This window comes from Oryctolagus cuniculus, chromosome 16, assembly GCF_964237555.1.
Source record: "Oryctolagus cuniculus chromosome 16, mOryCun1.1, whole genome shotgun sequence".
NCBI lineage: Eukaryota > Metazoa > Chordata > Mammalia > Lagomorpha > Leporidae > Oryctolagus > Oryctolagus cuniculus.
Genome location: NC_091447.1, coordinates 42,344,780 through 42,369,996, shown reverse-complemented (window position 1 = coordinate 42,369,996; position 25,217 = coordinate 42,344,780). Strand labels below are relative to the sequence as shown.

General features: G+C 42.4%; 1 protein-coding gene across 2 annotated transcripts in view; it reads right to left on the bottom strand.

The window, feature by feature from the left end:
* Nucleotides 1-25,217, bottom strand: part of CALCR (calcitonin receptor) — a 163,846-nt gene that overhangs the window by 16,660 nt on the left and 121,969 nt on the right. For both annotated transcript variants that reach the window (XM_008261488.3, NM_001082375.2), the window contains 3 exon segments: nucleotides 23,544-23,635; nucleotides 12,386-12,512; nucleotides 1,795-1,948 (listed from right to left, as the gene is read on the bottom strand). In XM_008261488.3, the coding sequence (XP_008259710.3) occupies nucleotides 1,795-1,948; nucleotides 12,386-12,512; nucleotides 23,544-23,635 (373 nt within the window).

Here is a 25,217-nt window from a genome sequence, read left to right as displayed (position 1 = left end):
TAGAATCATTTGGTTAACGGTCTATCTAAAAAACTATCAAAGTGTAAATCCTCATTTTAGAATTTTTAATTTCATTACAACATGATATCTATCCTTTGAACAGGTTCTTAAGTGGGCAATGCTGATTCGGAGGCACAGTGTTGCACAGGCTCTGTAGGACTTATTTGTCTTGTGTTACGTTGACTGTGTATTGAGTAGCAGCTGCCTGTCCTGTGCTTACCTCCCTGAGTGTAAGGCTCTTTAGGATCCTACCTGGACTGTTCTGATGAGGTGTGAAGTGTTTGCTGATTAGGGCAGGGTAAGGTGTCACATAAATATTTTACTTATTATTGCTGCCTTCTTCTCACTGCAGAACAGCTTTCCCTTTCTGCTCTGTGTTGGTTACCCATGCTAAGATGTCTTCACTGAGGTGTCTGCGATGAGGTGTCCCAAGTAATTCACGGTGCCCCGTCTGGAAAGAGCAGTATCAGCTGTTCCTTCCAGGTACCCTCATCTCCACTGAGTGTCACAGGCAAGAATACAGGTGCAGTGCTTTTTCTCCTGTGGAGAATTCTCCGAGTGCTGCACATAGATGTTTTTGAATAGTCAACACTGGTTTGAGGACTCTGCCAGAAATTTCGTATTAAAGGAGATAAGTAAAATATGTATGCTGGAAATGTGTGTGTGTGTATGAGAGAGAGTAACTTTCTTCAACTGGAAGGCATTTGTTCAGCACCAATACCATCACTGTGATAATCAGAACTGCACAATTGCTGTTGGGGGGATTAAATCACTTCCAGGTGATTGCTGGCATGACCAGATTCGGAAGTCCAGAAGCCACTGACGAAGCGTGCCTGAGGAGGAGGGGGCCCGTGAAGGAAAGGTTAGCCTCTTGTGGAAACTGGAGCAAAAAGCACAAATGATCAAAGGCGATCTTGACTGCGTTCTGGTCAGATCGGGGTGCTGGCTGCTCACCCCGGTGCACGAAGGGCCGCCTTAGAGGAAGGCCATGCGCAGCCTCTGCTCAGAGTCACAGCCGCCCCATCAGTGGATTTAGGGAGCAAGGCCCTGGGCGCTCTGGTGAGTGTGGGATGGCTCCTGGGTTCAGTGTCAGCGTCTATTTGGATAGGGCAGCTGTGTTCTAGTCCCAGTGCCTCCCCCCCTCCCCAGTCCTCGCTGTCTGCCCCCACCCCCTCCAGTAGATGCATCTTGGGTGCCCTGGGTGGAGGTGGGAGGTGGGAATTCGAATCCCGAGGGATCTCCGCCCCTATCTAGTGTGGACAGAAGCAGCCACAGCCTGAACAATTCAATCCTGGGCTTCTCACAGCTCCTGTCACGTTCGATGACGTCAGCAAGTCTCTCCTTGGAGGCCCCTGTGGTTCTGTTTGGCAGCTCCACTCCACTTCCAGACCTTTCACGAGGAAGAAACATCCTTGAAAGGGATCTGGGGCCAGGGAGAGGGAGGTCCACTGTACACAGCATGAACTTCTCCTGTGCTGTACAAACGCGCAACCGGTAAGGCAGAAGGGGGCCTCCTCAGGTCTCGTCTCAGCTTGGGTCTGTGTCCATGCCCCAGCCGGGTTCATCTGCTGAAGACACACTCATGGTCATACCCTCCCTTCTCTGTGCTGACCCGCAATTGGTCACAGCTTGATGGACACCGTTAAAGGGCTTCCACCAAGCTCTCTCTGAGACGGAGCTCCTGGCAATCCCTGCATAGCATCATTCCTTGAAGACTTGGAGTAAGATGTAGACTGGACGCACAGACGCACAGAGGCAAAAGTAGCTGAGGACTCAGCCCGAGGAGGTGCTTACCCCAGCCCAGGAGGTAGTACCAGCGCAGGTGCTGCTGCTTGGCAAACACGGCCACCACGATCAGCGTGTGCAGGTAGATCCCTTCGCAGAGCATCCAGAAATAGTTGCAGGACATCATGTACTGGTGGAAAAAATGCAGAACCTTGCAGCTCACCTGTCAGAGAGAAATGAAGATGCTCAGTGCAAGACACAGGCGAAGATCTGGCAATGAACAGGGGGTGTGTGTGAACACAGGCCGAGGTGTCTGCATTGGGCTGGCAGGGCAGCTGCCTCCAGCACCTGACAACATGTGGTGCCGCCTGGATCCACAGATCAGGGTGAGTGTTCACATCATTGGTATTGCATATGAATTGCCAGAGAGGCCAATGGAAGCCCAGTCCAAAAATGTTCTTTCCCCATTACATTCTGGGGATCGATGTGGACTAGACAGGTTCATTTTGTGCATAGTGATTGTAAATTTAGAGAGAATCCAAGGAGTCATGACATGACTTCTATGGCCCTAAACAACCCAGACGTTTTTAGTGCTGGTCCTGAAGGCCAGTGCTCTGTTGGTGATGTTTCATTAGCAATAAAGAGGGACAAATCAGGTGATAGATCTCTTGTCTGAGGACCAGGAGCCAGGCTGCTGAACCTAGATGATGATGTTCATGGTTTCATTGTCCTATGGGAGCCTTGGTGTCTACATTGGGATCCAAGTGTTTGCCAAGTCCTCTCTGGGCACCGTTAGGTAGGCATTCTCGCCAAGTATTCAGTGCAGTTATAGGAGCTACACTTGTAGAGAATTAGAACTACATATTGTTATCTTATAGAGTTAATTATTATTTAAAGTGCCTAATACAATGCCCCATATTCTGTTGCATGGCTTTGAAGTCTTCTGATCTTGGTTAGTTTGTTTCAGTAGGCAGAGCTGGCTAAATCCAATCTGCAAATTCCCTGAGCTGGTGGTATTTATGTCAGACTTAGCTATGCGTTTGGACTTCGCCTACCCATGGTTAGGACGTCAGCCAAAGACCAGACACAAGATCATGCACATATTTTGGAGCCCCTGTTCTCTGACTCTCTTCTTTCTGAGAATTATTTCCTTGACTTTCGTTGTTACCCTAAATTCTACCTTATATTCTTCACCTCAGTAAAACTGAGGGTTTCCTCTCTGAATTTTAGATACCCTAGGAAGGGGTAAATGCAGCAAATCAATCAATGGAGGCTCATCCACAGCTCCTGGTTTCAAGTGTCCTCTTCCTTCCAATATATATTTGCTTTGGACTCTAGTAACTTACTGTATTTGACACTATGTATGAATAATTGAGTGATTTTTAACTTTCAGACCCTATTAAATAGTCCTTCTACTATCTCAGGAGTAATCTGTATTTTTTCTTTTTAGTTTATCTATTTACTTGTAGTCCTTATTCCTGCGAACATTTCCTGTTTTCATGACTTGCTGATTACTTTAATACTTTTCTGCTGTCAAAATAACGTTCAAATGAAATATTTAAAACTATAGCGTAGGTAGTTTCATTTTGAAAATACACTTGTTTGCATTTTGAAACAGTGGTTCACATTCTTCAATTATTTACACTATATGCAAATCATGCAGAACTTTTCCAAGCTCTTAACTTATTACAGGTAAAATCCATATTACTTTTTTCTCATAAAGGAGGGATGTGAGGCTTATTTATCAGCTGAATTCAATTACACGTGACACTAAGATGGATGTTCTGCACTGAGGACTATTTACATATGCAATCGAACCATTTTTCTACCGTGGCCATGTTTACAGGAGGTTCCTTGGAAAGCATGGCTCTTTGCTGCTCCCTATATCATTTCAATGAAAAGAAAACAAGCTTTCATTTGAATCAAACATGCTCAGTGTCCCTTTTCCCACCCCACCATCCCAAACTGCATTTCCTTAGAAAAAGAAAATTATAGAGAAAATACCCTGAGAAAATGTTGAGAAAGGTCCTACTTCGTGGAGTCATTAATTAAGTATTAATCTTCACCAGTCTTCCCCTACCCATGAAAAAGAATTTTGATTTCAGGAGAGTATTAAAGTAGTATTATTTGAGTAGACTTTTCGGCATCAGTTGTTAGTTTCACGCATGCACAGTCTACAGGTGTTCCCATTCTTTGTGATGTAACTGGAAAGTGTGGGGCTATTTGGCATTGTTATTTCTAAGCACTCAGCTCTCTCCCACGGCATCGCCTCTGTAGAGCTTTACGCCCGGCAGATTTGATCCCTCAGAGTCAGTCTGGCATTTTTTCCTTTGTGGAAAAAGGAGTCAGCTCCTTTAGGAGCAATGCAGTGTCCTCTGGTAGCCTGTGGGTGAGGGCACCGTCCACGTGCTGTCACTTTCACCCAGGCCATTGGGATGTGGCGGAGACAATGGAGTGAAGTGGGCTTTCTCCTTCACTGAAATCAGCCACACAAATTAGGAGGCGGGAAGGGTAGCGCCTGGTAACAATGGAGAGAAAAAGCCTTTTGGGGGCTAGGTGGGTCACCAGTGACCAAGGGACAGGCGTTGTGCTGCAGCAGGTGAAGCGGCAGCTTAGGCTCCTACACCCCACATCGGAGTGTTGGTTTCAGTCTTGGCTGCCCTGCTTCTTATCCAGCTCCCTGCTAGGGTGCCAGGGAAAGACACAGAGGATGGGCCATGAACTAGGGTCCCTGCTACCTACATGGCAGGAGACCCAGATGGAGTTCCAGGCTCCTGGCTTCAGCCTGGTTCAGCCTTGGCTGTTGTGACTACTTGCAGAGAGAACCAGTGGAAGGAAGATCTCTCTGCCTTACAGATAAATAAATAAAGAAATCTTAAAAAAAAAAAAAAAAAAAAGGACTAGAAGCCAAAACATGTGCACAGTTACCCTGCAGCTGGATGAGAGAATCCGGAGATTAGGTTGATGTTCACAGCCAGCTCAGGAATAATCTCCATTAAATCCATAAGGGGGAAGTGGCCAGGTATAAAGAATAAACTCAAAAAGGAATAAAGAACCCCCCATACTTTTCTGCCTCATACTCTGATGGTTAAGTGATCACTTCCTGGCTTTGACGTGTACCCACAGTGAAACATTATCAATAACCACAAGGGGAATCCTCTCTCCTCGAACGCATCTTGGCACTGCTCTCGACACTGCCCCTCCATCCCATTGTACACTTGTATTGCTGATCTACTTTTTTGCTACTGAGATAGAGAATCCAACCACTGAGCCCTGATAGGAGGGTCTGTGCTCTCTGTACCCTCCCCACACTGAGCTCGCTCTCTGCACAGCCTCCCCCCGGCCGGGCAGGGGTCCATCGCTCTCATGTCTCCGTCCTGATGGTCTGTGCAGCTGATCTTCCTGGGCCCACTTAGGGTGCAGCTGTGACACAGCCTGGCGGCTCAGTTGCCCTGATGGAAGAAACTCATGTTGCTTTTCAGAACGTGGGAGTCATTTGACTTGAGTCACGAAAGGCAGTAAGAACATGTGGTTCAATTGTTGAGGTGCAAATCGCTCAGGTTCCCAGTGAGAACTAAACTCCCTGCATTGTCCCTTTTAATCCGGATTCAAAGTCCAGAAAGACATTTATTTCTAGAAAATGATGAGGCTCTACCAGCTTCCTTTTTTTTTTTTTTTTTTTTTTGTAAGGCAGAGTGGACAGTGAGAGAGACAGAGAGAAAGGGGTTCCCTTTGCCATTGGTTCACCCTCAAATGGCCACTGTGGCTGGTGTGCTGTGGCCGGCGCACTGCGCTGATCTGAAGGCAAGAGCCAGGTGCTTCTCCTGGTCTCCCATGGGGTGCAGGGCCCAAGGACTTGGGCCATCCTCCACTGCACTCCCGGGCCACAGCAGAGAGCTGGCCTGAAAGAGGGGCAACCGGGACAGAATCCGGCGCCCCAACCAGGACTAGAACCTGGTGTGCTGGTGCTGCAGGCGGAGGATTAGCCTAGTGAGCCGCGGTGCTGGCCCACCAGCTTCCTTTAGATGCAGCAGGAGCAATGCTTTTAATGCTGGCTCCTGACCACACGTGAGGATCACAGAACGAGCCAACCAAGGAAGAAAAATGAAGTTTCAGATATTACAGAAATGAGGTGCTCAAGGGACACAACTGACAACGGCCAATTTTCACATCACTCAGTCAACTGAGAGTCTATGAAGTCCTCATTGATGTCATAAGCTATTTTGAGTTACATTAAAAATAGAGAGAGAGAGAGAAGAATGTAAAGAAACGAGATTCTTTTCTTTGGCAAAATCATTTGAGTGAAGAAACTGACCTCTTTGATGAGAAAGACATACAAACCCCCGGAATTCTGCATGGAGGAGTGAGGATATTCAGGGTTTAGGTTTTTGTTGTTTCTCCCTCAAAAACTCCTTTAGGGGCAGTGCGACACCATGGGGACGGTGACCCTGTGGCCTCCCTCATGGAGGAGTACCTTTTCCTTTCAACATATTCCATGGGCTTTGGGAAGGCAAATCTTTTTGTCTCTCAACTGCCGACTCAGTGGCCTGAGAGCTGGGCCAGAATGAAAACAATAACTCACACCTCCAGCTGCAGCAAAAAAGCGCCTAAGAATCATGTATTCTGTTTGCTTGTAAAGGAGCCACGCGCCTGAATCACAGAGAAATGCTGACAGCCATGTTTTCCTTTAATTTATGACTTCTATGGTTTTCATGTTAGTTGTAATTTCTTTTTTTTTTTTTTTAAGATTTTATTTCTTTGACAGGTAGAGTTACAGACAGTGAGAGAGAGAGAGAGACAGAGAAAGGTCTTCCTTCCGTTGGTTCACTCCCCAAATGGCTGCTATGGCTGGCACTGTGCTGATCCGAAGCCAGGAGCCAGGTGCTTCCTCCTGGTCTCCCATGCGGGTCCCAAGTACCTGGGCCATCCTCCACTGCACTCCTGGGCCACAGCAGAGAGCTGGCCTGGAAGAGGAGCAACCGGGACTAGAACCCGGTGCCCACGTGGGATGCCGGGGCTGCAGCCAGAGGATTAACCAAGTGAGCCACAGTGCTGGCCCCTGTTAGTTGCAATTTCAATAAATATTTGTAGAGTGACAAAGTCAAAGTTCAATAGCTTCCTTTTTCCCTCTTTTTTTTTTTTTTTTTTTTTTTTTTTTTTTTAATCTCCACTTTCCTTGGCTAGGGAAAACCTTGATCTACTATTTTTTGGAATATCAGTTTTTCAAGTAAAATGCAATATTTCAAATTATTCATTTAAAGTAATTTTAAACATACCATATTGTTTGGGGCTTAGCCATTTTCCTAACATGAATCTCAGCCAGTGGATGCTCATTTATCTGTCTCTTTATTTCTAGGAAAGAGAAGGCTTAAAGGCCGCAGTTAGAGCTTTCCTTTTTTTTTTTTCTTTATGTCCTTTATTTTCAAATCTATTATACCATGGAAAATTTCTTCTTTCTTGATGATGAAATTTATAGTTTTAATTGCAACTGTTTAATCATCTTTTGGATAGGAAAAGATAGGGCATTGGGCTGAATTCTTGACAGAATATTTTATTTTTTTAAATGCTTATTTTTACCTACTTGAAAGGTAGAGCGACAGAGGAAGAGCAAGAGAGATAGCGTTTATTTGCTCATTCACTTCCCAATGCCCATAACACGCAGGGCTGGGCAGGCTGAAGCTAGGAGGTAGGAATTCTATCTGAGCCTCACACGTGGGTGGCAGGGACACAAACACTTGAACCATCATCTACTGCCTCCCAGGGTGCATTAGCAGGAAGCTGGCTGAGAAGTGGAGCAGCTGGGACTTGAACCAGCACCCTGTCATGGGATGCAGGTGTCCCCGGTGCAGCTTAACCTGCTGTGCTACAGTGCGGGTCCCAGAATGCGAGCTCTCGAGCTGAGACACAGTACAGACTTCATCACGCCCACATCTCTTGGAGCTACTAAATAAGCAGTTTCGAGGAATAGCAACATTTCAAACATGTCTACCTGGGAGTCCCTTCCTCTCTTTTCTTGAACTAATTTTGCTTGCCTAGAGAGAAATGCTCTATGTTGCTGGGAAATGGAGGGCTAGATAAGAGATTTAACGAAAGTCTCCATGGAAAACAATGCCTGTGTTCAAATGGAGAAAGTACTGAAAACAAATGACCTAGTTTCTTTCCTCTGGATATAGCGTCCCTCACAATGTATAAACATGAATTAATTTTGTTACCATAGTCATTTGGTTTTGGCCTATACTACTTACATTTATTTGGTAAGAGGCATGTGTTTCCAAGTTTTGTCTAACATAAATGGGAAAGAGGGCAGAGTGGACTGTCACATTATGTCACTGGCCCTTTTACTGTTGCAAGTGGCTTTGATGTTGACAACTTAATCTCATTTTGTCTTACCTTGGAAGAAAGGAAGAACTTTGTTTAGGCACACAGAAAATTATCCAGATGTTTTTGCTCCTCTTTCAAATTTAAAAGCCTCTTTGAGATAGGCAAACATATGACAGAACCCACATGTGTGGTTACAAGTTTATTGTTAATTTTTCTGGCTTCCTTATGCTCATACTCTCATTCCATGTAAGCCTTGGTTCATTTTTTTTTTTTTTGACAGGCAGAGTTAGACAGAGAGAGAGAGAGAGAGAGAGAGAGAGAGAGAGAGAGAAAGGTCTTCCTTTTCCGTTGGTTCACCCCCCAAATGGCTTCTACAGCTGGCGCGCTGCGCTGATTCAAAGCCAGGAGCCAGGTGCTTCCTCCTGGTCTCCCATGCGGGTACAGGGCCCAAGGACTTGGGCCATCCTCCACTGCACTCCCGGGCCACAGCAGAGAGCTGGACTGGAAGAGCAGCAACCGGGACAGAATCTGGTGCCCCAACTGGGACTAGAACCCGGGGTACCCACGCCGCAGGCGGAGGATTAGCCTAGTGAGCCGTGGCGCCAGCCAGTCTTGGTTCATTTCTAAGGATTGTGAAGGGGATATCATACATGGATATTTTCTGAAAATAGTATGAATTCAGTTCAGCCTGAGGACTCACATTTGAGTTTTGGGTGTTCTAAAAAGATTGAGAGGATAAAATTCTAATTCCAAGTGTTTTATAGAATTTCCTGATGATGTTTGTTCTTGCGTGGCTCCAGTGAACAATTCTGTTAAGTTAAAAATGTGCTGATTGTGAGAAGCAGCTGCCAGTCATGCTACAAAGATCAACCTCCTTTTCTACCACTTATTTTGGGAATACCTAATAGGTTTGGGAGAATCAACCTTCTCCACACCCAGATGAAAGCTTACTATTAATCTCCCTTGCTTCCCTGAGCTCACACTCAGATTTTCCCAGGAGATCAGCTGCATAATGGCAAAGCCAGGTCCCCAGACACCAGTTTCCAGGCTTTATAAAAGGTTACTAGGCAATAGAGGAGCTGCAGGGCAGATTGGGCTTCTTGGTGGTGGCTGGGAGGCAGATGTGCCATGACTGGCAGAGTGCCTAGTCACATCTGCCCCTAGACATCCTAAAAAAGCAAAACCTTCCAGCAATGATAACCTATGAGACCACTAAGAGCAATGAAAAGAGTAACAGATTTGTGGAAGCCAAGTAAAAGGACCTAGGAAGTTAGCCACAAGTCAAGGGTTCACAAGCAACCTCATGGAAGACTGTTTGCAATGTTACACCCTTGGGAGTTTTACAAAGTGTTATGTTTCTTAGGGACTCAGGCGAATCCCTTGGAAGTATACAGAACAGTTTTTGTTATTCTCATTGATGGACATAATTAAATGGCTTCTAAGATTTAGTACCAAACTCAGAAAAAAGCCTCGGTTTAGACTATTTCAGGAAGAAAGGTCTTGCAAGATCTCAGTGGACAAGAATGGGATGCAAGTTGAAGGCATCAGAAATGGGTGTAATGCCTTCAAAAGAGAGATGGAAGAGTCTGTTTAAGAATACACAATACTTCATAATTTGAGTGTTGCTGTTAGGTCGGTGTGGTTGATGATTTAATAACTAAAGATCCATTTCCTAGCCTACTTCCTATAGACAGTAACTTTCCTAGGGTTTTCTCCTTTGACGGGAAATAGAAAGCCAAAATTTGACCATCCTCTGCTGTGACAGATCTGTTTTAAACACAGTGGGATGAGCTTCCCAAATTAATGGTCGTGTGCTTTTCCACTGTGGTCAGTCTTTGAAATGGCTGAGCCCGTTTAAGAACACAACTTCCTAATGAAACAAAGACCATCGATAGCACCACGTGGCTAGAAAGGAGAGGCTGGCCTGGGCGTGACACACGTCTGTGTTTCAATGTGGAGAGCACCCATCTGCAATTTTCTTAGCTTTCAACATGGAGATAAAATCCACCACTCAGCTGGGTCTTGTAAGGATTAAATTCAATGGGATGGATTTTACTTAAGTCAGTCAACACAAAAAAAAAAAAAGCGTATTTGTCAAGGTAAACCCATTTGGTCCCTTATTCTGCGTGTGACTGGACTTTGCTTCTGATAACAGGTATCATGGTGTAAAGGTGGACCATAATGCCTTTCTGGATGTAATCACACTGCAAAAGTTATTAACACTGTGGGTCCATCCAAAGCCAATTGCAGCTGCTTTCCCATGCCACGCCGCTCTCACGCAGGACGCATGCTAGGGGCAGATTTCACGCATTTTCGTCATGGAGTTGGCAGAACTGTCAAAAGCCAGTTTTGAAAGATGAGGCTATCTACAGATGCTTGCATAACACAGCTGAGCAGAGAAACACAAAGGAAAATATCCCTTGGCCATTCACTGCGCTACAGAGCTTCTGTGTGTTCTTCCACACGCACTTCCTACCCTGCTCCCCTTGCCCAGGGCCCAGAGAAACACATTTCTGCGTCTCACAGGGCTCCCTTGCCCTCTGGTTTCTGGTTGAGCTCAGTTAATGAGGTCCATGAGCAGAGTTGAGGGATGGAAGGGAGTGAACAGTGGTATTTATTTTCCAACTTCCTTTTGTGGGCTTGCTGCAGGCTGGCTGTGTCTCAAGTCCTGGAGGGTAGTCCTCACCACACCACCTCTCTGCCTTCACAGCCCTACATCTTTCCCTCCCATCATGCATTCAGCCTCAGGGTGGAGACTGTCCCTGCTGCTGCTAGCCCACACTGTACTGGCCACATATTTATATTTGTTCGAAACAGAGGGATTTGTTGATTTTGCAGGATAAAAATGATCAAATCTTGGCCACTTCATAAGGAATCTTATAAATAGTTACATTACTAACTTGATTTGGGTCATCGAATTCAAGTGCAGACCATTAATGGGTAAGGAAAAGATTTACTGTCAAAAATGAAGGGAGGGAGGTTGGCAAAGAAGGTGGCAGAGAAGTGTTTGTGGATATTTTGAAATGGACATGTTTACTGAGGGCAAAATTACTATCAATAAAACCTACCACTGTGCATCACTTGTACAGTCAATGGGTAAGTGAGCCTTTATGTAAAGTAAGTAGTTACTTGGTATTGCAGCACTTTCCAAAAGTCAATCTTCTAGATTTGGAAACCTAGTCAACTAGTGTGGTGTTGCTGAGCCCTCACGGACTCATCACTGGAGCCACAATGGTATCACAGAGAGAACAAAAAGCTGACAGCAAGAAGAAGCGATTTGACTCCCTGCTCCCCACGGTACATGAGATTCAGCAAATCACTTTGTCTTTTTCAGGTTCATGATCTGTAAAATGAGGAGCCAGGACAAAACAACCTCCCAATGTTTTCAGGGACTGATATTAGTGAACCAGCAAAGCTGCAGGGTCCTTCTCCTTTGCCCTCCCCTGCAAGTACGTTTTGGCCAATGATTTCCCAACTCGGTTTCACTGCGTACCTACTGAATCTCTAGCATCCCGAAACAGCAGTGACCTAATATTTACAAAAGTTCCCTTGTTGATTCTGAAGTGCAGCCGGGTTGGGAAACCACTATGAAAACCACAAAGTTGGTGATAAAGAGACAGATTGGAGACCAATTTGAGTTGCTGGTAACAACGCTTGGGACATTTCCGGGAGTAGGGTTCCAGAGCGGTTCTCAGTGTGGAGCTAAGTGATTTCAGCCCTTGTGTTCTCTAGACTACTCAAATGGAAAGATTTGCATGTGACCATGGCACACCTGAATAAGAATTGCATGGACTTATGTCCTATTGCCCCCAAATCCTTTTGCGATCCGTTATTGTAGTACAAATCTTTTTACAAGTATGTGGACTTAGAGATCGACATTGATACATTTCATTAGAGCACACGCACAGCTGCTCACAGTGAAGAGACCAGCCCAACCCCCGCTGGGCACCAGAGCACCAGGGGTCAGCATCTAGGCACACCGGGGACACGGAAGCACTGCCTTAATGCACACGGTGTCGTCCAGGTCCATAAGATGTGCTCAGTACACTTCTCATAGATGTTACTGAATTATTAGTCACAAAAAATTCATGATTTATCTCACCATTTCCATTTAATTATTATGATGCAAATATTCCCAGCCTTTTAACAAAACATGTAACAATTACTTCCAAGAACTACAAAGAAGTGGACTACGTGGCTTAACACAAAATTCCACTGTGAAAGTCAATATGACCACACACATAACCTCTGATTAAATCAAACATGAGCACCCTGTTCACTGTTTACAGGTGCCATCTCCTTCAGAATAGAACGAAAGACAGAACCGTGCAGTGCTTACCGGATCCCTTCTCACCAGCTCGCCGTTGGGCACAACTTCAACCAGGTGGATGATGATAATCATAGAGTTCAGAATGTAAGTCAGAAACATGTTCTTATGCAGGGTCACCCGCTGGCAACCAAGACTCCTGGGACCAAAAGAGACACAGGGCATCAATCAGTGCCGAAATGTTGGAGTACCTGGAAAAAGAGCCATTGAGTAATCTTATTCCTATTCTTAGCAACAGATGAGGGAGTGTACTATGAATCTTTGAAAAGATGAAAACTATGCTTGAGTTCCATTTTTCTTGACAACAAAATAAACTTATCCTTTAATTCAACTTTTCATGAACTTGTAAAAGAAATGAGTGAGGTCAGTCTCATCTTTAAGCCTCATTACTGCTTTTCTGTCTGATTTTTGAAACAGCTTTAAAAATATCTCTCCAGTCATAGTAGCTCATCTTTTTCAGTCCTCAGGGTGACTTTATATAATAACTGATGAGCGATAAAATCACTTTTAATTATAACCAATGTTGTAGATTAATTAAGAGAAGGGCTCTTAAAACTGAGATCCCATAAGGGTTTGGAGTGTGCTTCAAAGGAAAAAAAATCTGTTGTTCGTTGCTGTAATCAGGCAAAAAATACATGGCAAATGGGGTAAGAGAGCGTGACGTCAGAACGAAGGTCACCCGTGATGAGGGGCTGAAGCCATGTCCTCGGGTCACTGCATGTGCAGGCTTTGCTTCTCCTAACTTTTTCTTCTCCCATTTCTTGTAGCATCTTCTTAGAGCTCCTCTTCCACTTGGAATCATTGCTGTACACCCTTCTGATGGTAGAGTTCACACATGGGCAGAAAATTCCAGGTACACTCAAATTTGACCTTGGGGTGAGATGTGATAGTTTGGGTCTGATGAGAATTACAGAAATGCTGTTGCTTCTTAGGAGAGTAATTTTGGGTATCAAGAAATTAAGGTTTTTATTTCTTCATCCTCTGTCTCACATACCCATACACATATGTTGGTGTGAATATTCACACCAATAAATGTGGGGAGCAACCCGGACTAGACTAAGTTACTGGAATTAAGACTTATTCTATGCATCTGCTCTCCAACAATATGGCGCTGGGAGAGGAGAAAACAGCTTCTACGCAGCTGCCTCTTGCCAACTTGAGTGATGACCTCCAGGAGCTGATCCTGCTCCTGATTGGAGGAGAGCAGCGTACTCGGCGTGTGGGCAGCCGAGTTGGGATTGGCGGAAGAGGACTATAAAGGAGGAGAGAGACAACATGCAGGAGGAACATCTAAGGGGAACATCTGAGGGAACACCTGTGCAGCCCCCGAGAGAGCCGGCCGGCGGTGTGCCGCTCCCCTGCGGAAGTGGGGAAAGTGGCCAGGGGGAACCGCCCTTCCACGGAGGTGGAAGGGATGGCAGCCAACCCGGGAAGAACCAGCAGCAAACCCGGGGAGTGCCGAGCAGACGAAAGAACAACGCAGGGTCCTGTGTCGTTCCTCCACGAAGAGGGGGAGCGACATAATGGTGCCGTGACTCGGATATGAAGCCTAGGCAGGGTTTAGTGTCGTTCCTCCATGAAGAGGGGGAGCGACAAATAAACATGAGTTTGAATGTTGTATTTCATTTTTTGTATACAATAGAGCAAGGCTGCATCATGGCTATCAAAGTTGAAATGATAATTCTAGATGAACAAAAAGTGTGTTTTATCATGTTTGATGCAGCCAAAAAAATGTTGCTATGATGTATTCACCAAGTGAAAACTTAACACATGCACTTAACAATGCCAATCACTCATTATGTAACTATTCCTAAAAACTGGATAGTGTAAAATAAGGCTGGGAAAGGAAATTCTAGGAAAAGATGAAATATGGAGATGACCTGGGTTTGCTTACATTACTTCCCTATATTTACAACTCAGGAAAGTGAGCTCCAATTATCTGTAGTAAAAAGTAAATTTTAATACTAAGGGCATATGTTTGAGCAGGTTTGGATGAAAGGAGCTACATTTTCCAACTTTTCACAAGGTTTAGAATTAGTAGGAATTTTTTATAAGATTTATTCATTTATTTGAGAGGCATAGTTGGCAGGCAGAGAGGAGGAGACACAGAGGGAGTGATCTTCCACCTGCTAGTTCAGTCCCCAAATGGCTGCACTGACCGGGGTTGGGCTAAGCCAAAGCCAGGAGCCATGAGCTTCTTCCAGGTCTCCCACATGGGTGCAGGGTCCCAAGGACTTGGGCCATCTTCTGCTGCTTTCCCAGGCACATTAGCAGGGAGCTGGATCAGACGTGGAGCAGCCAGGACTGGAACCAGTTCCCTCATGGGATGCTGGTGCTGCAGGCTGCAGTTTTAACCCACTGTGTCACAGCACCAGCCACATTAATAGGCAGCTAATAAACATTTTGAATTTGTTGAGCTGGGATAGAATGCAGAACTTTACAAGAATATGTCCTGGAGGCAGCCTATAGTAAAGATAGGGTTTAGAGAATAGCTCGCTTGCTCAGTTTCTACCTCCCACCCCCAACTATGGACTACTTTATTTAGCAACAGGGAAATTTCTTAAATAAACCAAACCTGGGGCCAGCATTGTGATTATGGATAAAGTCACTGCCTGCAACACTGGCATCCCATGTGGGCCCCAGTTTGAGTCCTGGTTGCTCCACTTTTGATCCAACTTTCAGCTAAGGGCCTGAGAAAGTCACAAAAGATGGCCCCAAGTGCTTGGACTCCTGCTACCCCCATTGGACACCCCGAGGAAGCTCCTGGATCTTGGCTTTGATCTGGCCCAGCCATGGCTCTTGTAGCCAAACGGCAGTGAACCAGCGGATGGATGGATGGATGGATGGATCTCTCTCTCTCTCTCTCTCTCTCTCTCTCTCTTTCTCTCTGCCTTTCAAATAAATGAAACAAATTAAAAACAAAACAAAACAACAACAGACTGGGCTCTCAGTTCTTAAAAAAAATCAAACTTAACTGGCTTTACAACAGCACAAAGGGCAGGTTGCAAACTGAAGACTTGAAAAGGAAAATGTCGCCTGGGTGAAAGATTCCGTCCATTCCCTGCAGGGACTCTTCCATCTCCATTGCTGCATTTGGCTCGACTGCATCTGTGACTGCCACCTTCCGCACAGTCCTAACAGCGTTGGATAATTCTTCTCACTGGGGTAAACATCTATGGTTCCATCATTGGATTCAGATTGCCTCAGACCAATGACAACTGACATTATCCAGAACTAAGGAGTAGGAATGCACGTGTCACACAGTACTGGTATTCTCATGCCTGCTTTCCTTTGACTGGGTGATGTTCAGTAATCGACTGACGGCACCAGATCAGCTTAAAAGACGTTATTAGTTTCAATCTCCCGAATAAACGCAAACCACCATGAACAAAACATACTTCCACCTTCTCCAGCTTGCTCTCTGGTCCTTGTGCCCCTGCGATTTTTTTTCCTTTTTATCATTAATCACTGTCTGACACAGGATGTATTAGTTTATTGCCTATTATTCTCTCACTTCTTCTACTAAAATTAAAATGCTAAAGGAATTTGTTTAATGCATCTGAAACAGTGTCTGAATCATTGTATGGCTTAATATTATTTTTTTTTTAATTTAAGAAACAACTTTTTTTCTTTGAGCTGTGACCACTGAAAATGCTGCTAGTATATTAAAGAATTATACTCAGTGGTGTTTCGTAACTTATACTCTGTATCATAGTGAGCATTTGCCTTCAGTTAGGTACTCACTACTATTGAACATTATTCTTTCGCTGAACACGAGCGAAAATATATTTCCAGTACTGTGTACTTGTGTGAGTATAGAATGGATATGAGAGACACGGAACATTCATCAGTGGGACAGAGAGAATGGCAGTCTAAAGTTTGGTCTCTAAAGTAAGGGCATGACTAAGGCTTGCATATGAGTTTGTTTTTTGGACATTTCAATACAATTTCTGCTTACTGAGTTCTAAAATTGCTATTACACTGACTCGATGACATTTATACTCATCTTTTTGAAGTGAGATACTTTAAATATATAAAAATTCAGTCAATGGTCCAACACATATTCCTGTGTACTGTTTATGATCCAGGCCTTGTGGGAGACAGTAGGGATCCAATGTAGACAAATAGGCAGCTTCTAATCCCAGGGACTCTATGACCCACAGCCGCTCATTTACTTGTATTGTGATAGTGGCTTTAAATAGGTGTGAGTATCATTATATCCTTAGAATTGTAAGTATGGAGGCTGGCACTGTGGTGTAGCGGGTAAAGCCACTGCCTGCAGTGCCAGCATCCCATATGGGCATCGGTTCCAGTCCCAGCTGTTCCTCTTCTGATCCAGCTCTCTGCTATGGCCTGGGAAAGCAGTGGAAGATGGCCCAAGTCCTTGAGTCCCTGCACTTGTGTGGGAGACTGGGGAGAAACTCCTGGCTGCAGATTGGTGCAGCTACAGCCATTGTGACCATCTGGGGAGTGAACTAGCAGATGGAAGACCTAAATATCTCCCTCTCTCCCTCTTCTTCCCCCTCTTTCTGCCTCTGCAATTCTGCCTTCAAATAAAAACCTTTAAAAGAAGAATTGTATCTATAAACTTCATTGAGTTTGTTCTCCATATTAATACTACATTAACATGAAAAATGAAAAAAATTATAAAAAAGTGTGAGATGCTAGAGAGGAGGAACTAAATTTAACATTCAAAAAATCAGCACATACATCCTTTTGCTTAAATGAGCATAAGAAAAACTGACAACATTTTCCTGTCAGACCTGAAATGTCTTAAGTTGAAATAGCACAAACCTGATGTTATCTATACTTTATTCCCCTGATAAGAAAACAGGCATTCAGATGGAAAGAACACTGGTTATTATTTGTGACAGCAAAGCCTAAGTACTATAGCTTCTCCATAAGTGGGAAGATAAGACAACATAATGTACTTCTGTCTTGACCCAAAGTGTCATTCAGATGCAAAGAAGAGATAATGACCTACCAGAGTGTGAACCTTAAGATGTCATTTTTTAAGGCTAATGCTAATAGTCATTTTTACAGTTTTATTTAATCTGGTATAAATCTTTCACATTAGGATTTGTTTCAATGAGTTGCTCTGTCTTATGTGTGTGTGCTCTTTGAGAGCTTGCAGTTGTATGAGGAGGCATTTGTGTGCTTTGGGTTTTGCAGATCTTGTAGATCACTTTACTGTCACAAGGTGAGAGAGAGCAGGGTTTGCTCCTATAGAATACAGTTTGATTATAGTTACATTTGAAGTAAACGAGGAAAGCAGCAAATAATAAAACAATTAAAGATTGTCATAAATTTACTGGTGCGTGGGAAAACATCAATTAGAAATCATTCTCTGTAACTGGTACAAGCCCAAGTCGTACCTTCCATTATAACATTTTAAGATTTTCTTTATCTCATTTTCACACCTGGTTCACAAAGGAAATGAAAACTGAGGCCAGGAGAGGATAAGAGAGGGAATAATGTGGAATAAACTGCATTAATACTCCTACAAAAAAATCACAGCACAATATATTCTACATCTTTCCTTTTGGAAAGAGACTTCATGCCTTAAGACTGAGCACAGAATGCTTATCTTCAAGGAATTCCCTTATAATAATTATTTTCGGTTCTTTTCATATCACAACCGTTCTACGTGTGAACAATATGCCATGATATGACCAACAGTTCTCTTTTGTCACAATGAGGTTTCACCTCACCCTGGTTAGAATGGCTCACATTCAGAAATCTACCAACAACAGATGCTGGAGAGGATGTGGGGAAAAAGGGACACAAACTGTTGGTGGGAATGCAAACTGGTAAAACCACTATGGAAGTCAGTCTGGAGATTCCTCAGAAAGCTGAATATAACCCTACCATTCAACCCAGCCATCCCAGTCCTTGGAATTTACCCAAAGGAAATTAAATTGGCAAACAAAAGAGCTGTCTGCACCTCAGTGTTTATTGCAGCTCAATTCACAATAGCTAAGACCTGGAATCAACCCAAATGCCCATCAACAGTAGACTGGATAAAGAAATTATGGGACATGTACTCTATAGAATACTATACAGCAGTAAAAAACAATGAAATCCTGTCATTTGCAACAAAATGGAGGAATCTGGAAAACATCATGCTGAGTGAATTAAGCCAGTCCCAAAGGGACAAATATCATATGTTCTCCCTAATTGGTGACAACTAACCAAGCACAAAAAAGGAAACCTGTTGAAGTGAAAGGGACACTATGAGAAACAGTGACTTGATCAGCCCTTGTCTGGACTGTTGATGTACAATTTAATACTTTATCCCTTTTAGTATTTTTTTTGTTCTACTTAATATGACTGGTTTAATTCTGTAATTAACACACAATTATTCTTAGGTGTTTAAATTTAACTGAAAAGTGACCCCTGTTAAATATAAGAGTGGGAATAAGAGAGGGAAGAGATGTACAAATTGGGACATGCTCAATAGGACTTGCCCCAAATGGGGGAGTTAGAAACATGCCAGGGGATTCCAATTCAATCCCATCAAGGTTGCATGTACCAATGCCATCTCACTAGTCCAGGTGATCAATTTCAGGTCACAACTGATCACACTGATAGGTCTAAGAGTCAAAGGGATCACATAAACAAGACTAGTGTCTGCTAATACTAACTGATAGAATCAAAAAGGGAGAGAAAGATCCAACATGGGAAGTGGGATACACAGCAGATTCATAGAATGGCAGATGTCCTAAACAGCACTCTGGCCTCAGAATCAGCCTTTAGGGCATTCGGACCTGGCTGAAGAGCCCATGAGAATATTTTCAGGCATGGAAAGCCAAGACACTCTGGCAAAAAAAAGAGGACCTAAATGAAAGATCTCTGCAAGTGAGATCCCAGCGGAAAGATCGGGCCATCAAAGAAGGAGGTACCTTTCTCTGAAGGGAGGAGAGAACTTCCACTTTGACTATGACCTTGTCTAAATAAGATTGGAGTTGTGAACTCAAAAGGCTTCCATAGCCTTGGCAACTCATGACTAGAGCCTAGGGTGATTACTGATGCCATAAACAAGAGTGTCAAATTGTTAAGTCAACAACAGGAGTCACTGTGTACTTACTCCTCATGTAGGATCTCTGTCCTTAATGTGTTGTTCAGTGTGAATTAATGCTATAACTAGTACTCAAACAGTATTTTACACTTTATGTTCTATGTGGGTGCATACTGATGAAATCTTTACTTATTATAAACTAAATTGATCTTCTGTATATAAAGAGAATTGAAAATGAATCTCGACATGAATGGAAGGGGAGAAGGAGCGGGAGATGGAAGGGTTGTGGGTGGGAGGGAAGTTATGGGGGGGAAAAGCCATAATAATCCATAAACTGTACTTTGGAAATTTACATTCACTAAATAAAAGTTCAAATACAAAAAAAAATGCACTTCACATTTATGTCCCTAAACTTGCAGAATTTGTTTGGTATTTAAATAAATATTGAAATCCAAAAATAAAATGGTAAGTTGGAAGAAAGGATGCCATTTTTGATATTTTTGATTTAGCAGGTTCCCTGGGAGAATAGGAAGGCAGTCAAAGATGTATAATGGAGGACTGAACACCATCTATTCATCTAATGTGTGGACAGAATTGTACGGAACACTGAGTGGTGGTAAACATCTAGATGCCCTAGTGGAAGCCTCCTTCTACTACCTCTATGACTACCTATACTTTTTGTCATATAATGAAGACACTGATTTCCCACATGTATTTCTAGCAACTTTCACATAGGAGTAACAGATATTTAAGCTATTTTACAATTAGAAAGGCATGGGTACCAATTGATCATGATGAATAACAATGAAAGTTTTTTATTTTGAAAGAACACAGTATTTAGAATAATGAAAACTGATAAATTTTAAGTGGCAATCATGGGGTAAGTGGACTGATTGCAAAATTCCTGAAAATAGTCAGGACCAAAGTACAATAAATGTCTACTCCTGTGACTTCCCCAAACTATTCTTCCCTAAAGGATCCTCATCTTAGCTCTCTTTGTGACATTTACAGTTGGCATCTAGTAGTGAGAGCTCTCGCTGAACTAATTTGATGGTCTTGTTCAATCCTTCTCCATGTTGCTACTTCAATTCTTCCTGCAAATGTTGAAACTGAATGTTATCTGAATGTCTTTTATATTTGACAGGTGGACCAGAAATAACCCGTATATCATCCTGGAGTTATTTAAATTTCTATACAGTTACGACTTTTAGTATTGCCTTTTCTATGATTTGAATCACTAAAATATTTTTTTCTCCAGATTAAAGAAGGTATAGAAGTTCAATTCTATTCTTCTAAATAACAAAGACTTTTGATATGCACTCTACATTAATTTTCCAGTAGCACAGGGAGCGTGATTCCTATTTGTTTCAGGGTTACATAATCCTGACTTTTACCTTCCTTGGCATACTCAGAATAAAACCTCATTAAGTTTAGAGGCATCCTTTAATGATCTCACTCAGTAATTTTCCAAGACTTCTAGTGAAGCATTGCCATTCCATAACCTCCTGTATATTCAGTGACTTTAAATTCCTCTGCAGGACCCCTTCACCTGCTGGTTTAAGGACACCTGCAGGGTCACTCCTCATTACAGACTTTCTAAGGACCATTTGCAGAGTTTTGAGTGAGATTTCAATGGGATGATTATGAACACGGCATCAGGTCTCAGAAGCGGAACTGCATAACTTCTCATTTTGTCTTCATGAAAATTTTATGAAATTGACTGGATTTTGCAAAACAACAACTCTGGGAATACGGAAAAAAGCAAGAAAGTGCTGATTACATTTTTGCTCAGGTTTCATACAGGTGATGCCATTTAACTGCACAAATCCAAAACTCTCAGAATGTAGAGTACAAATCTTAAGGACAGGTTGTGTGTCTGTACAGAAATTCTGGGAAACTTTTGCTAATTAAAAGTTCATTGATCAAATACCTTTCTACTTTAACAACCATGTCTAATATTTCTGTCATCCAAATACTAAAGAAAATTAAAGAAGTCAAGAACATACTTCACTTCTTAAGAAAACAGACATCCCTGATATTTTTAGTTTGGAAGGGTTTAAGAACCTATTTGACATTTTAGCATGTATTTTTCGTATCTTATTCATTTGTTGTTGTCTCTTCTTTGGAGATCTAGCTATTTAAGTTTATATCTTCTTCTTCTTCTTCTTTTTTTTTTTTTTGACAGGCAGAGTTAGACAGAGTGAGAGTGAGAGTGAGAGAGAGAGAGAGAGAGAGAAAGGTCTTCCTTTTTTTCTGTTGGTTCACCCCTCAAGTGGCCGCTACGGTTGGCGCATTGCGGCTGGCGCGCTGCGCAGACCCAAAGCCAGGAGCCAGGTGCTTCCTCCTGGTCTCCCATGCAGGTGCAGGGCCCAAGCACTTGGGCCATCCTCCACTGCCTTCCCGGGCCACAGCAGAGAGCTGGACTGGAAGAGGAACAACTGGGACAGAATCCGGCACCCCAACCGGGAATAGAACCCAGAGTGCCGGTGTCTCAGGCGGAGGATTAGCCTAGTGAGCCGTGGCGCCGGCCTATATCTTCTTATTATTAGAGTTAGATTTTAAACTGATAAAACTATGATCCCTTCCCAGATTTGAGATGTTTTTTGGTGAGCTCTTGGAACTGAGAGATACCAAGACAAAATCAGATGCTTCCAACATGATCTTTCCCCTTATTTTCTCAAGGGTTTAACTGAAATCTTACTGCTTTGGGACCAACTGGAGCTAAGAAATGTCTTACTTTGTCTATGTGCTGCAATTTTAAACACTCACTTTTAGTAGCTTAATATAAATGATACTTGGAAAAAACATTCTTCCTTGACTCTCACATCTTATCACTTAAGTGACTAGAAAAATAAGGAGTTAAGAAATGCTCCCTTCAAACTGACTGAAGTCTGGACTATGTTTACCAGTTGCTTGTTTATAAATAAATCTTCAAAAAAAAAAAAAACAGAGTATGCCATTGTAAAAATTAAAAGAAGGACTAAGAAAGGAAGGAGCAGGGAGGATGGGCACAGGGCAGTAGGGAGGGTAGGGTGGGTAGTATCGCCAAGCTCCTAAATCTGTGTATCTGAAATACATGAAATTTGTTCACCTTATATAAATAAAAACTTATTACACAAACAACAAAAAATGGGTTAGTATAATACCTCAGACCTCTCATTTAAAGACATGACACCAAATTAACACAACAATGTTACTGCCTCACGTAAGTTATAAGGTCTTTCCTAAAAATTAGAATCAACATCCTAAATTCTCCATTTTTGTAGAATCAGTGTCAGTATTAGCTTAATCGTTTTGTTGTAGATAATCAATCAAGTACATAGACTCATTTTAATCCTCATTGGAATTTTATTCTTCTAAATGTCTTTTTAAAAATTTTATTAACCTAAAAAAAACAGATTTAATGCATTTCATAGATACAATTCTAAGATAACCACATTTCCCTCTCTCCCTCGCTCAATCCAGTCTCCTTCATTTCTTTTTTTGTTCCTTCAATTTTTGCATAACATAATTTCAATTTACTTTATAACCACGGGCTCATTGGCGAGTCTTGGAAGATGACTGTGGTTAACAACGATAGGCTTGCAAGGGCACAGAATTGACCCTAGACAACGTGCCGCCATCTTCCAGAAGCTCTCCTTCCTCTGCACGGTGTGAGTTAACGCCAGCAGAGAGACTGAGGACTCAGCTTCTTTCCTAGGTAACCCCTTCTTGGCCTTCCCAGCCCCATTTCTTTTCTGGCCAAATCTCCTTGTGACGGAGCTCACTGCTGGGCAGAGTGCATCTGAACTGGTGTCTGTGGTCTTCCTCTATTCGAGTGGGGATAAGAGAAGGTCGAAGATCCCCACGAGGAGCCTTAGCCACAGCAAGTGGTACCTTTACTCTCTTACCACAGTATACTCTCGGGCTCACAAGGATGATGTATGATTTTGGGGAGGAATACTGCCTTTGAAAGTGATAGCGAGTATGCCCTGTTAACCTCAAAGATGGGGTTAAAAAACCATGTTATTCATTTCATTTTCTGGCTACGTCATGGCTCCTACAGTTGCCTGTTTCTTGTGACTAGCAGGTAATCCTCAACCTCACTCTTGCAGAATTTACCAGTTACTTCAATAATTTAGAATAAAGAGTAGAGGCAGTCCACGTACTCACCTGAAACACATAAAAATCCCCAAGGAAATCACCAAGGTGAAAATCGACAGAGAATGACCCACAATAGCCAGATAGTATAGCACGTACGCATTCTGGAACACAGAAAAAAATGTAGAAACCACAGATGAGTAAATAATTATACAAAGGGGAAATAGCTTCTATTTCTAAATACAAGTATAAATCAATACATTGTTTCCTCCTTTAAAAAAGGATACTAAAATTACAACAAATATTTCAGAGAATGAAATTATTTTTATCTTTACTCATTATTTAATAGAAACAATTGATTTTAAAGAATAAAGTGCCTTGAGATGAATTAAACTCATTTAAAAATATATTTCAGAACTAGCTTTATTATTATTATTTTCAAGTTTCTTAACAGACACATAAAAATTATATGTAAGTTTTCAAAGCGTTAAAAATTATCATTCTTATGCCCAGCAAATGATGCAGGCTAGGTTTAATTTCGGGAGTCTTATCATAGACATTGGCCATGTCTACTTCACAGACCTGGCAGAATAGTAATCTAATATCCGTATTCTCCTGTCTCTCAGCACTAGGTATAAACAGAGGGAGCAGAAAGTATGGTGGCAGGTGATTTTGCTTAACCTAGGATTAAAATACAAACAATTTTATATGTCAATTAAAAAAGGAAATTTGAAAAATAAAAAAATAGTATCATTAAAATTTAGCTGGTTGAAGAACCAAAACTTTTCTCCTTGACAGCCATTTAATTCTTTTTTTCCCATAGTCATGCTTAATGTTAGTTCTTCGCTTATAGTTGTATGTTAGTTGACTCCAAAAGAATGTCTTCCTTCATTAATGGCATACCATAGCATCTTTAGCCTAGTCATCATACAGAAAGAAGAGATTTCATTTTCACCATACAAAAAGAAGAGATTGATCCAGTCATCCATCTCTCTCGGTCTCTGCCTCTGTCTCTCGCATACATACACACACAATTTTGACACCAGCTTTTGCAATTAGTATTATTTCATTTCATCAGTTCTAACTGAAGTAGAGAGGAATCTGTTGGAACTGGGGGTTTTTGTTTTCACTTGCTCTTTTTCTTAATGAAGCATAATGTGTGTATAATGTTGTAGATGTGTTTTTACTGCTTGACTTCTTATTTGAAGTTTCTTCCACAGTTTACTGGGGTCTTGGTATGAACACAAATGTAGTGTAGATAAGTTGAATATGTTCTTTGGTGTTTTAGGATAAATATGGAATATTCACATAACCTGGAACACTCCCATTCTTGTTAATCGCCTTGTGAAAGTCTGAGATTGAAACACCAGTTCTACTAAAACACTCTCAAAGCTCACAGAACTCGTTGGTTACGTGCATTATTGCTGTCCTGAGACAAATATTCCCTTCTTAGTCCTCAGAATTTCCAAGTGGACTAATCAGCTTCTCCTGAATTGTGCCCATTATACCATCTGACGGGTATTTACATATTGTGGCCCATTTTCTTTGTTGATATCAATTTCCTAACAGTATTTAAACCCTCACAAGTAATGATAACAAAGTTGGAATAGTTGATTTATAACTGCAGCTGAAACAAAAAAACACATTCAGATAGTTTCCTTGGGTAGGTAGAATTTAAGAATCTTTTCAGCTTCTGTCTTTTCTCCTAGGAATTTGTTTTCTGGCTATTTTCCAAGAAAATTCACA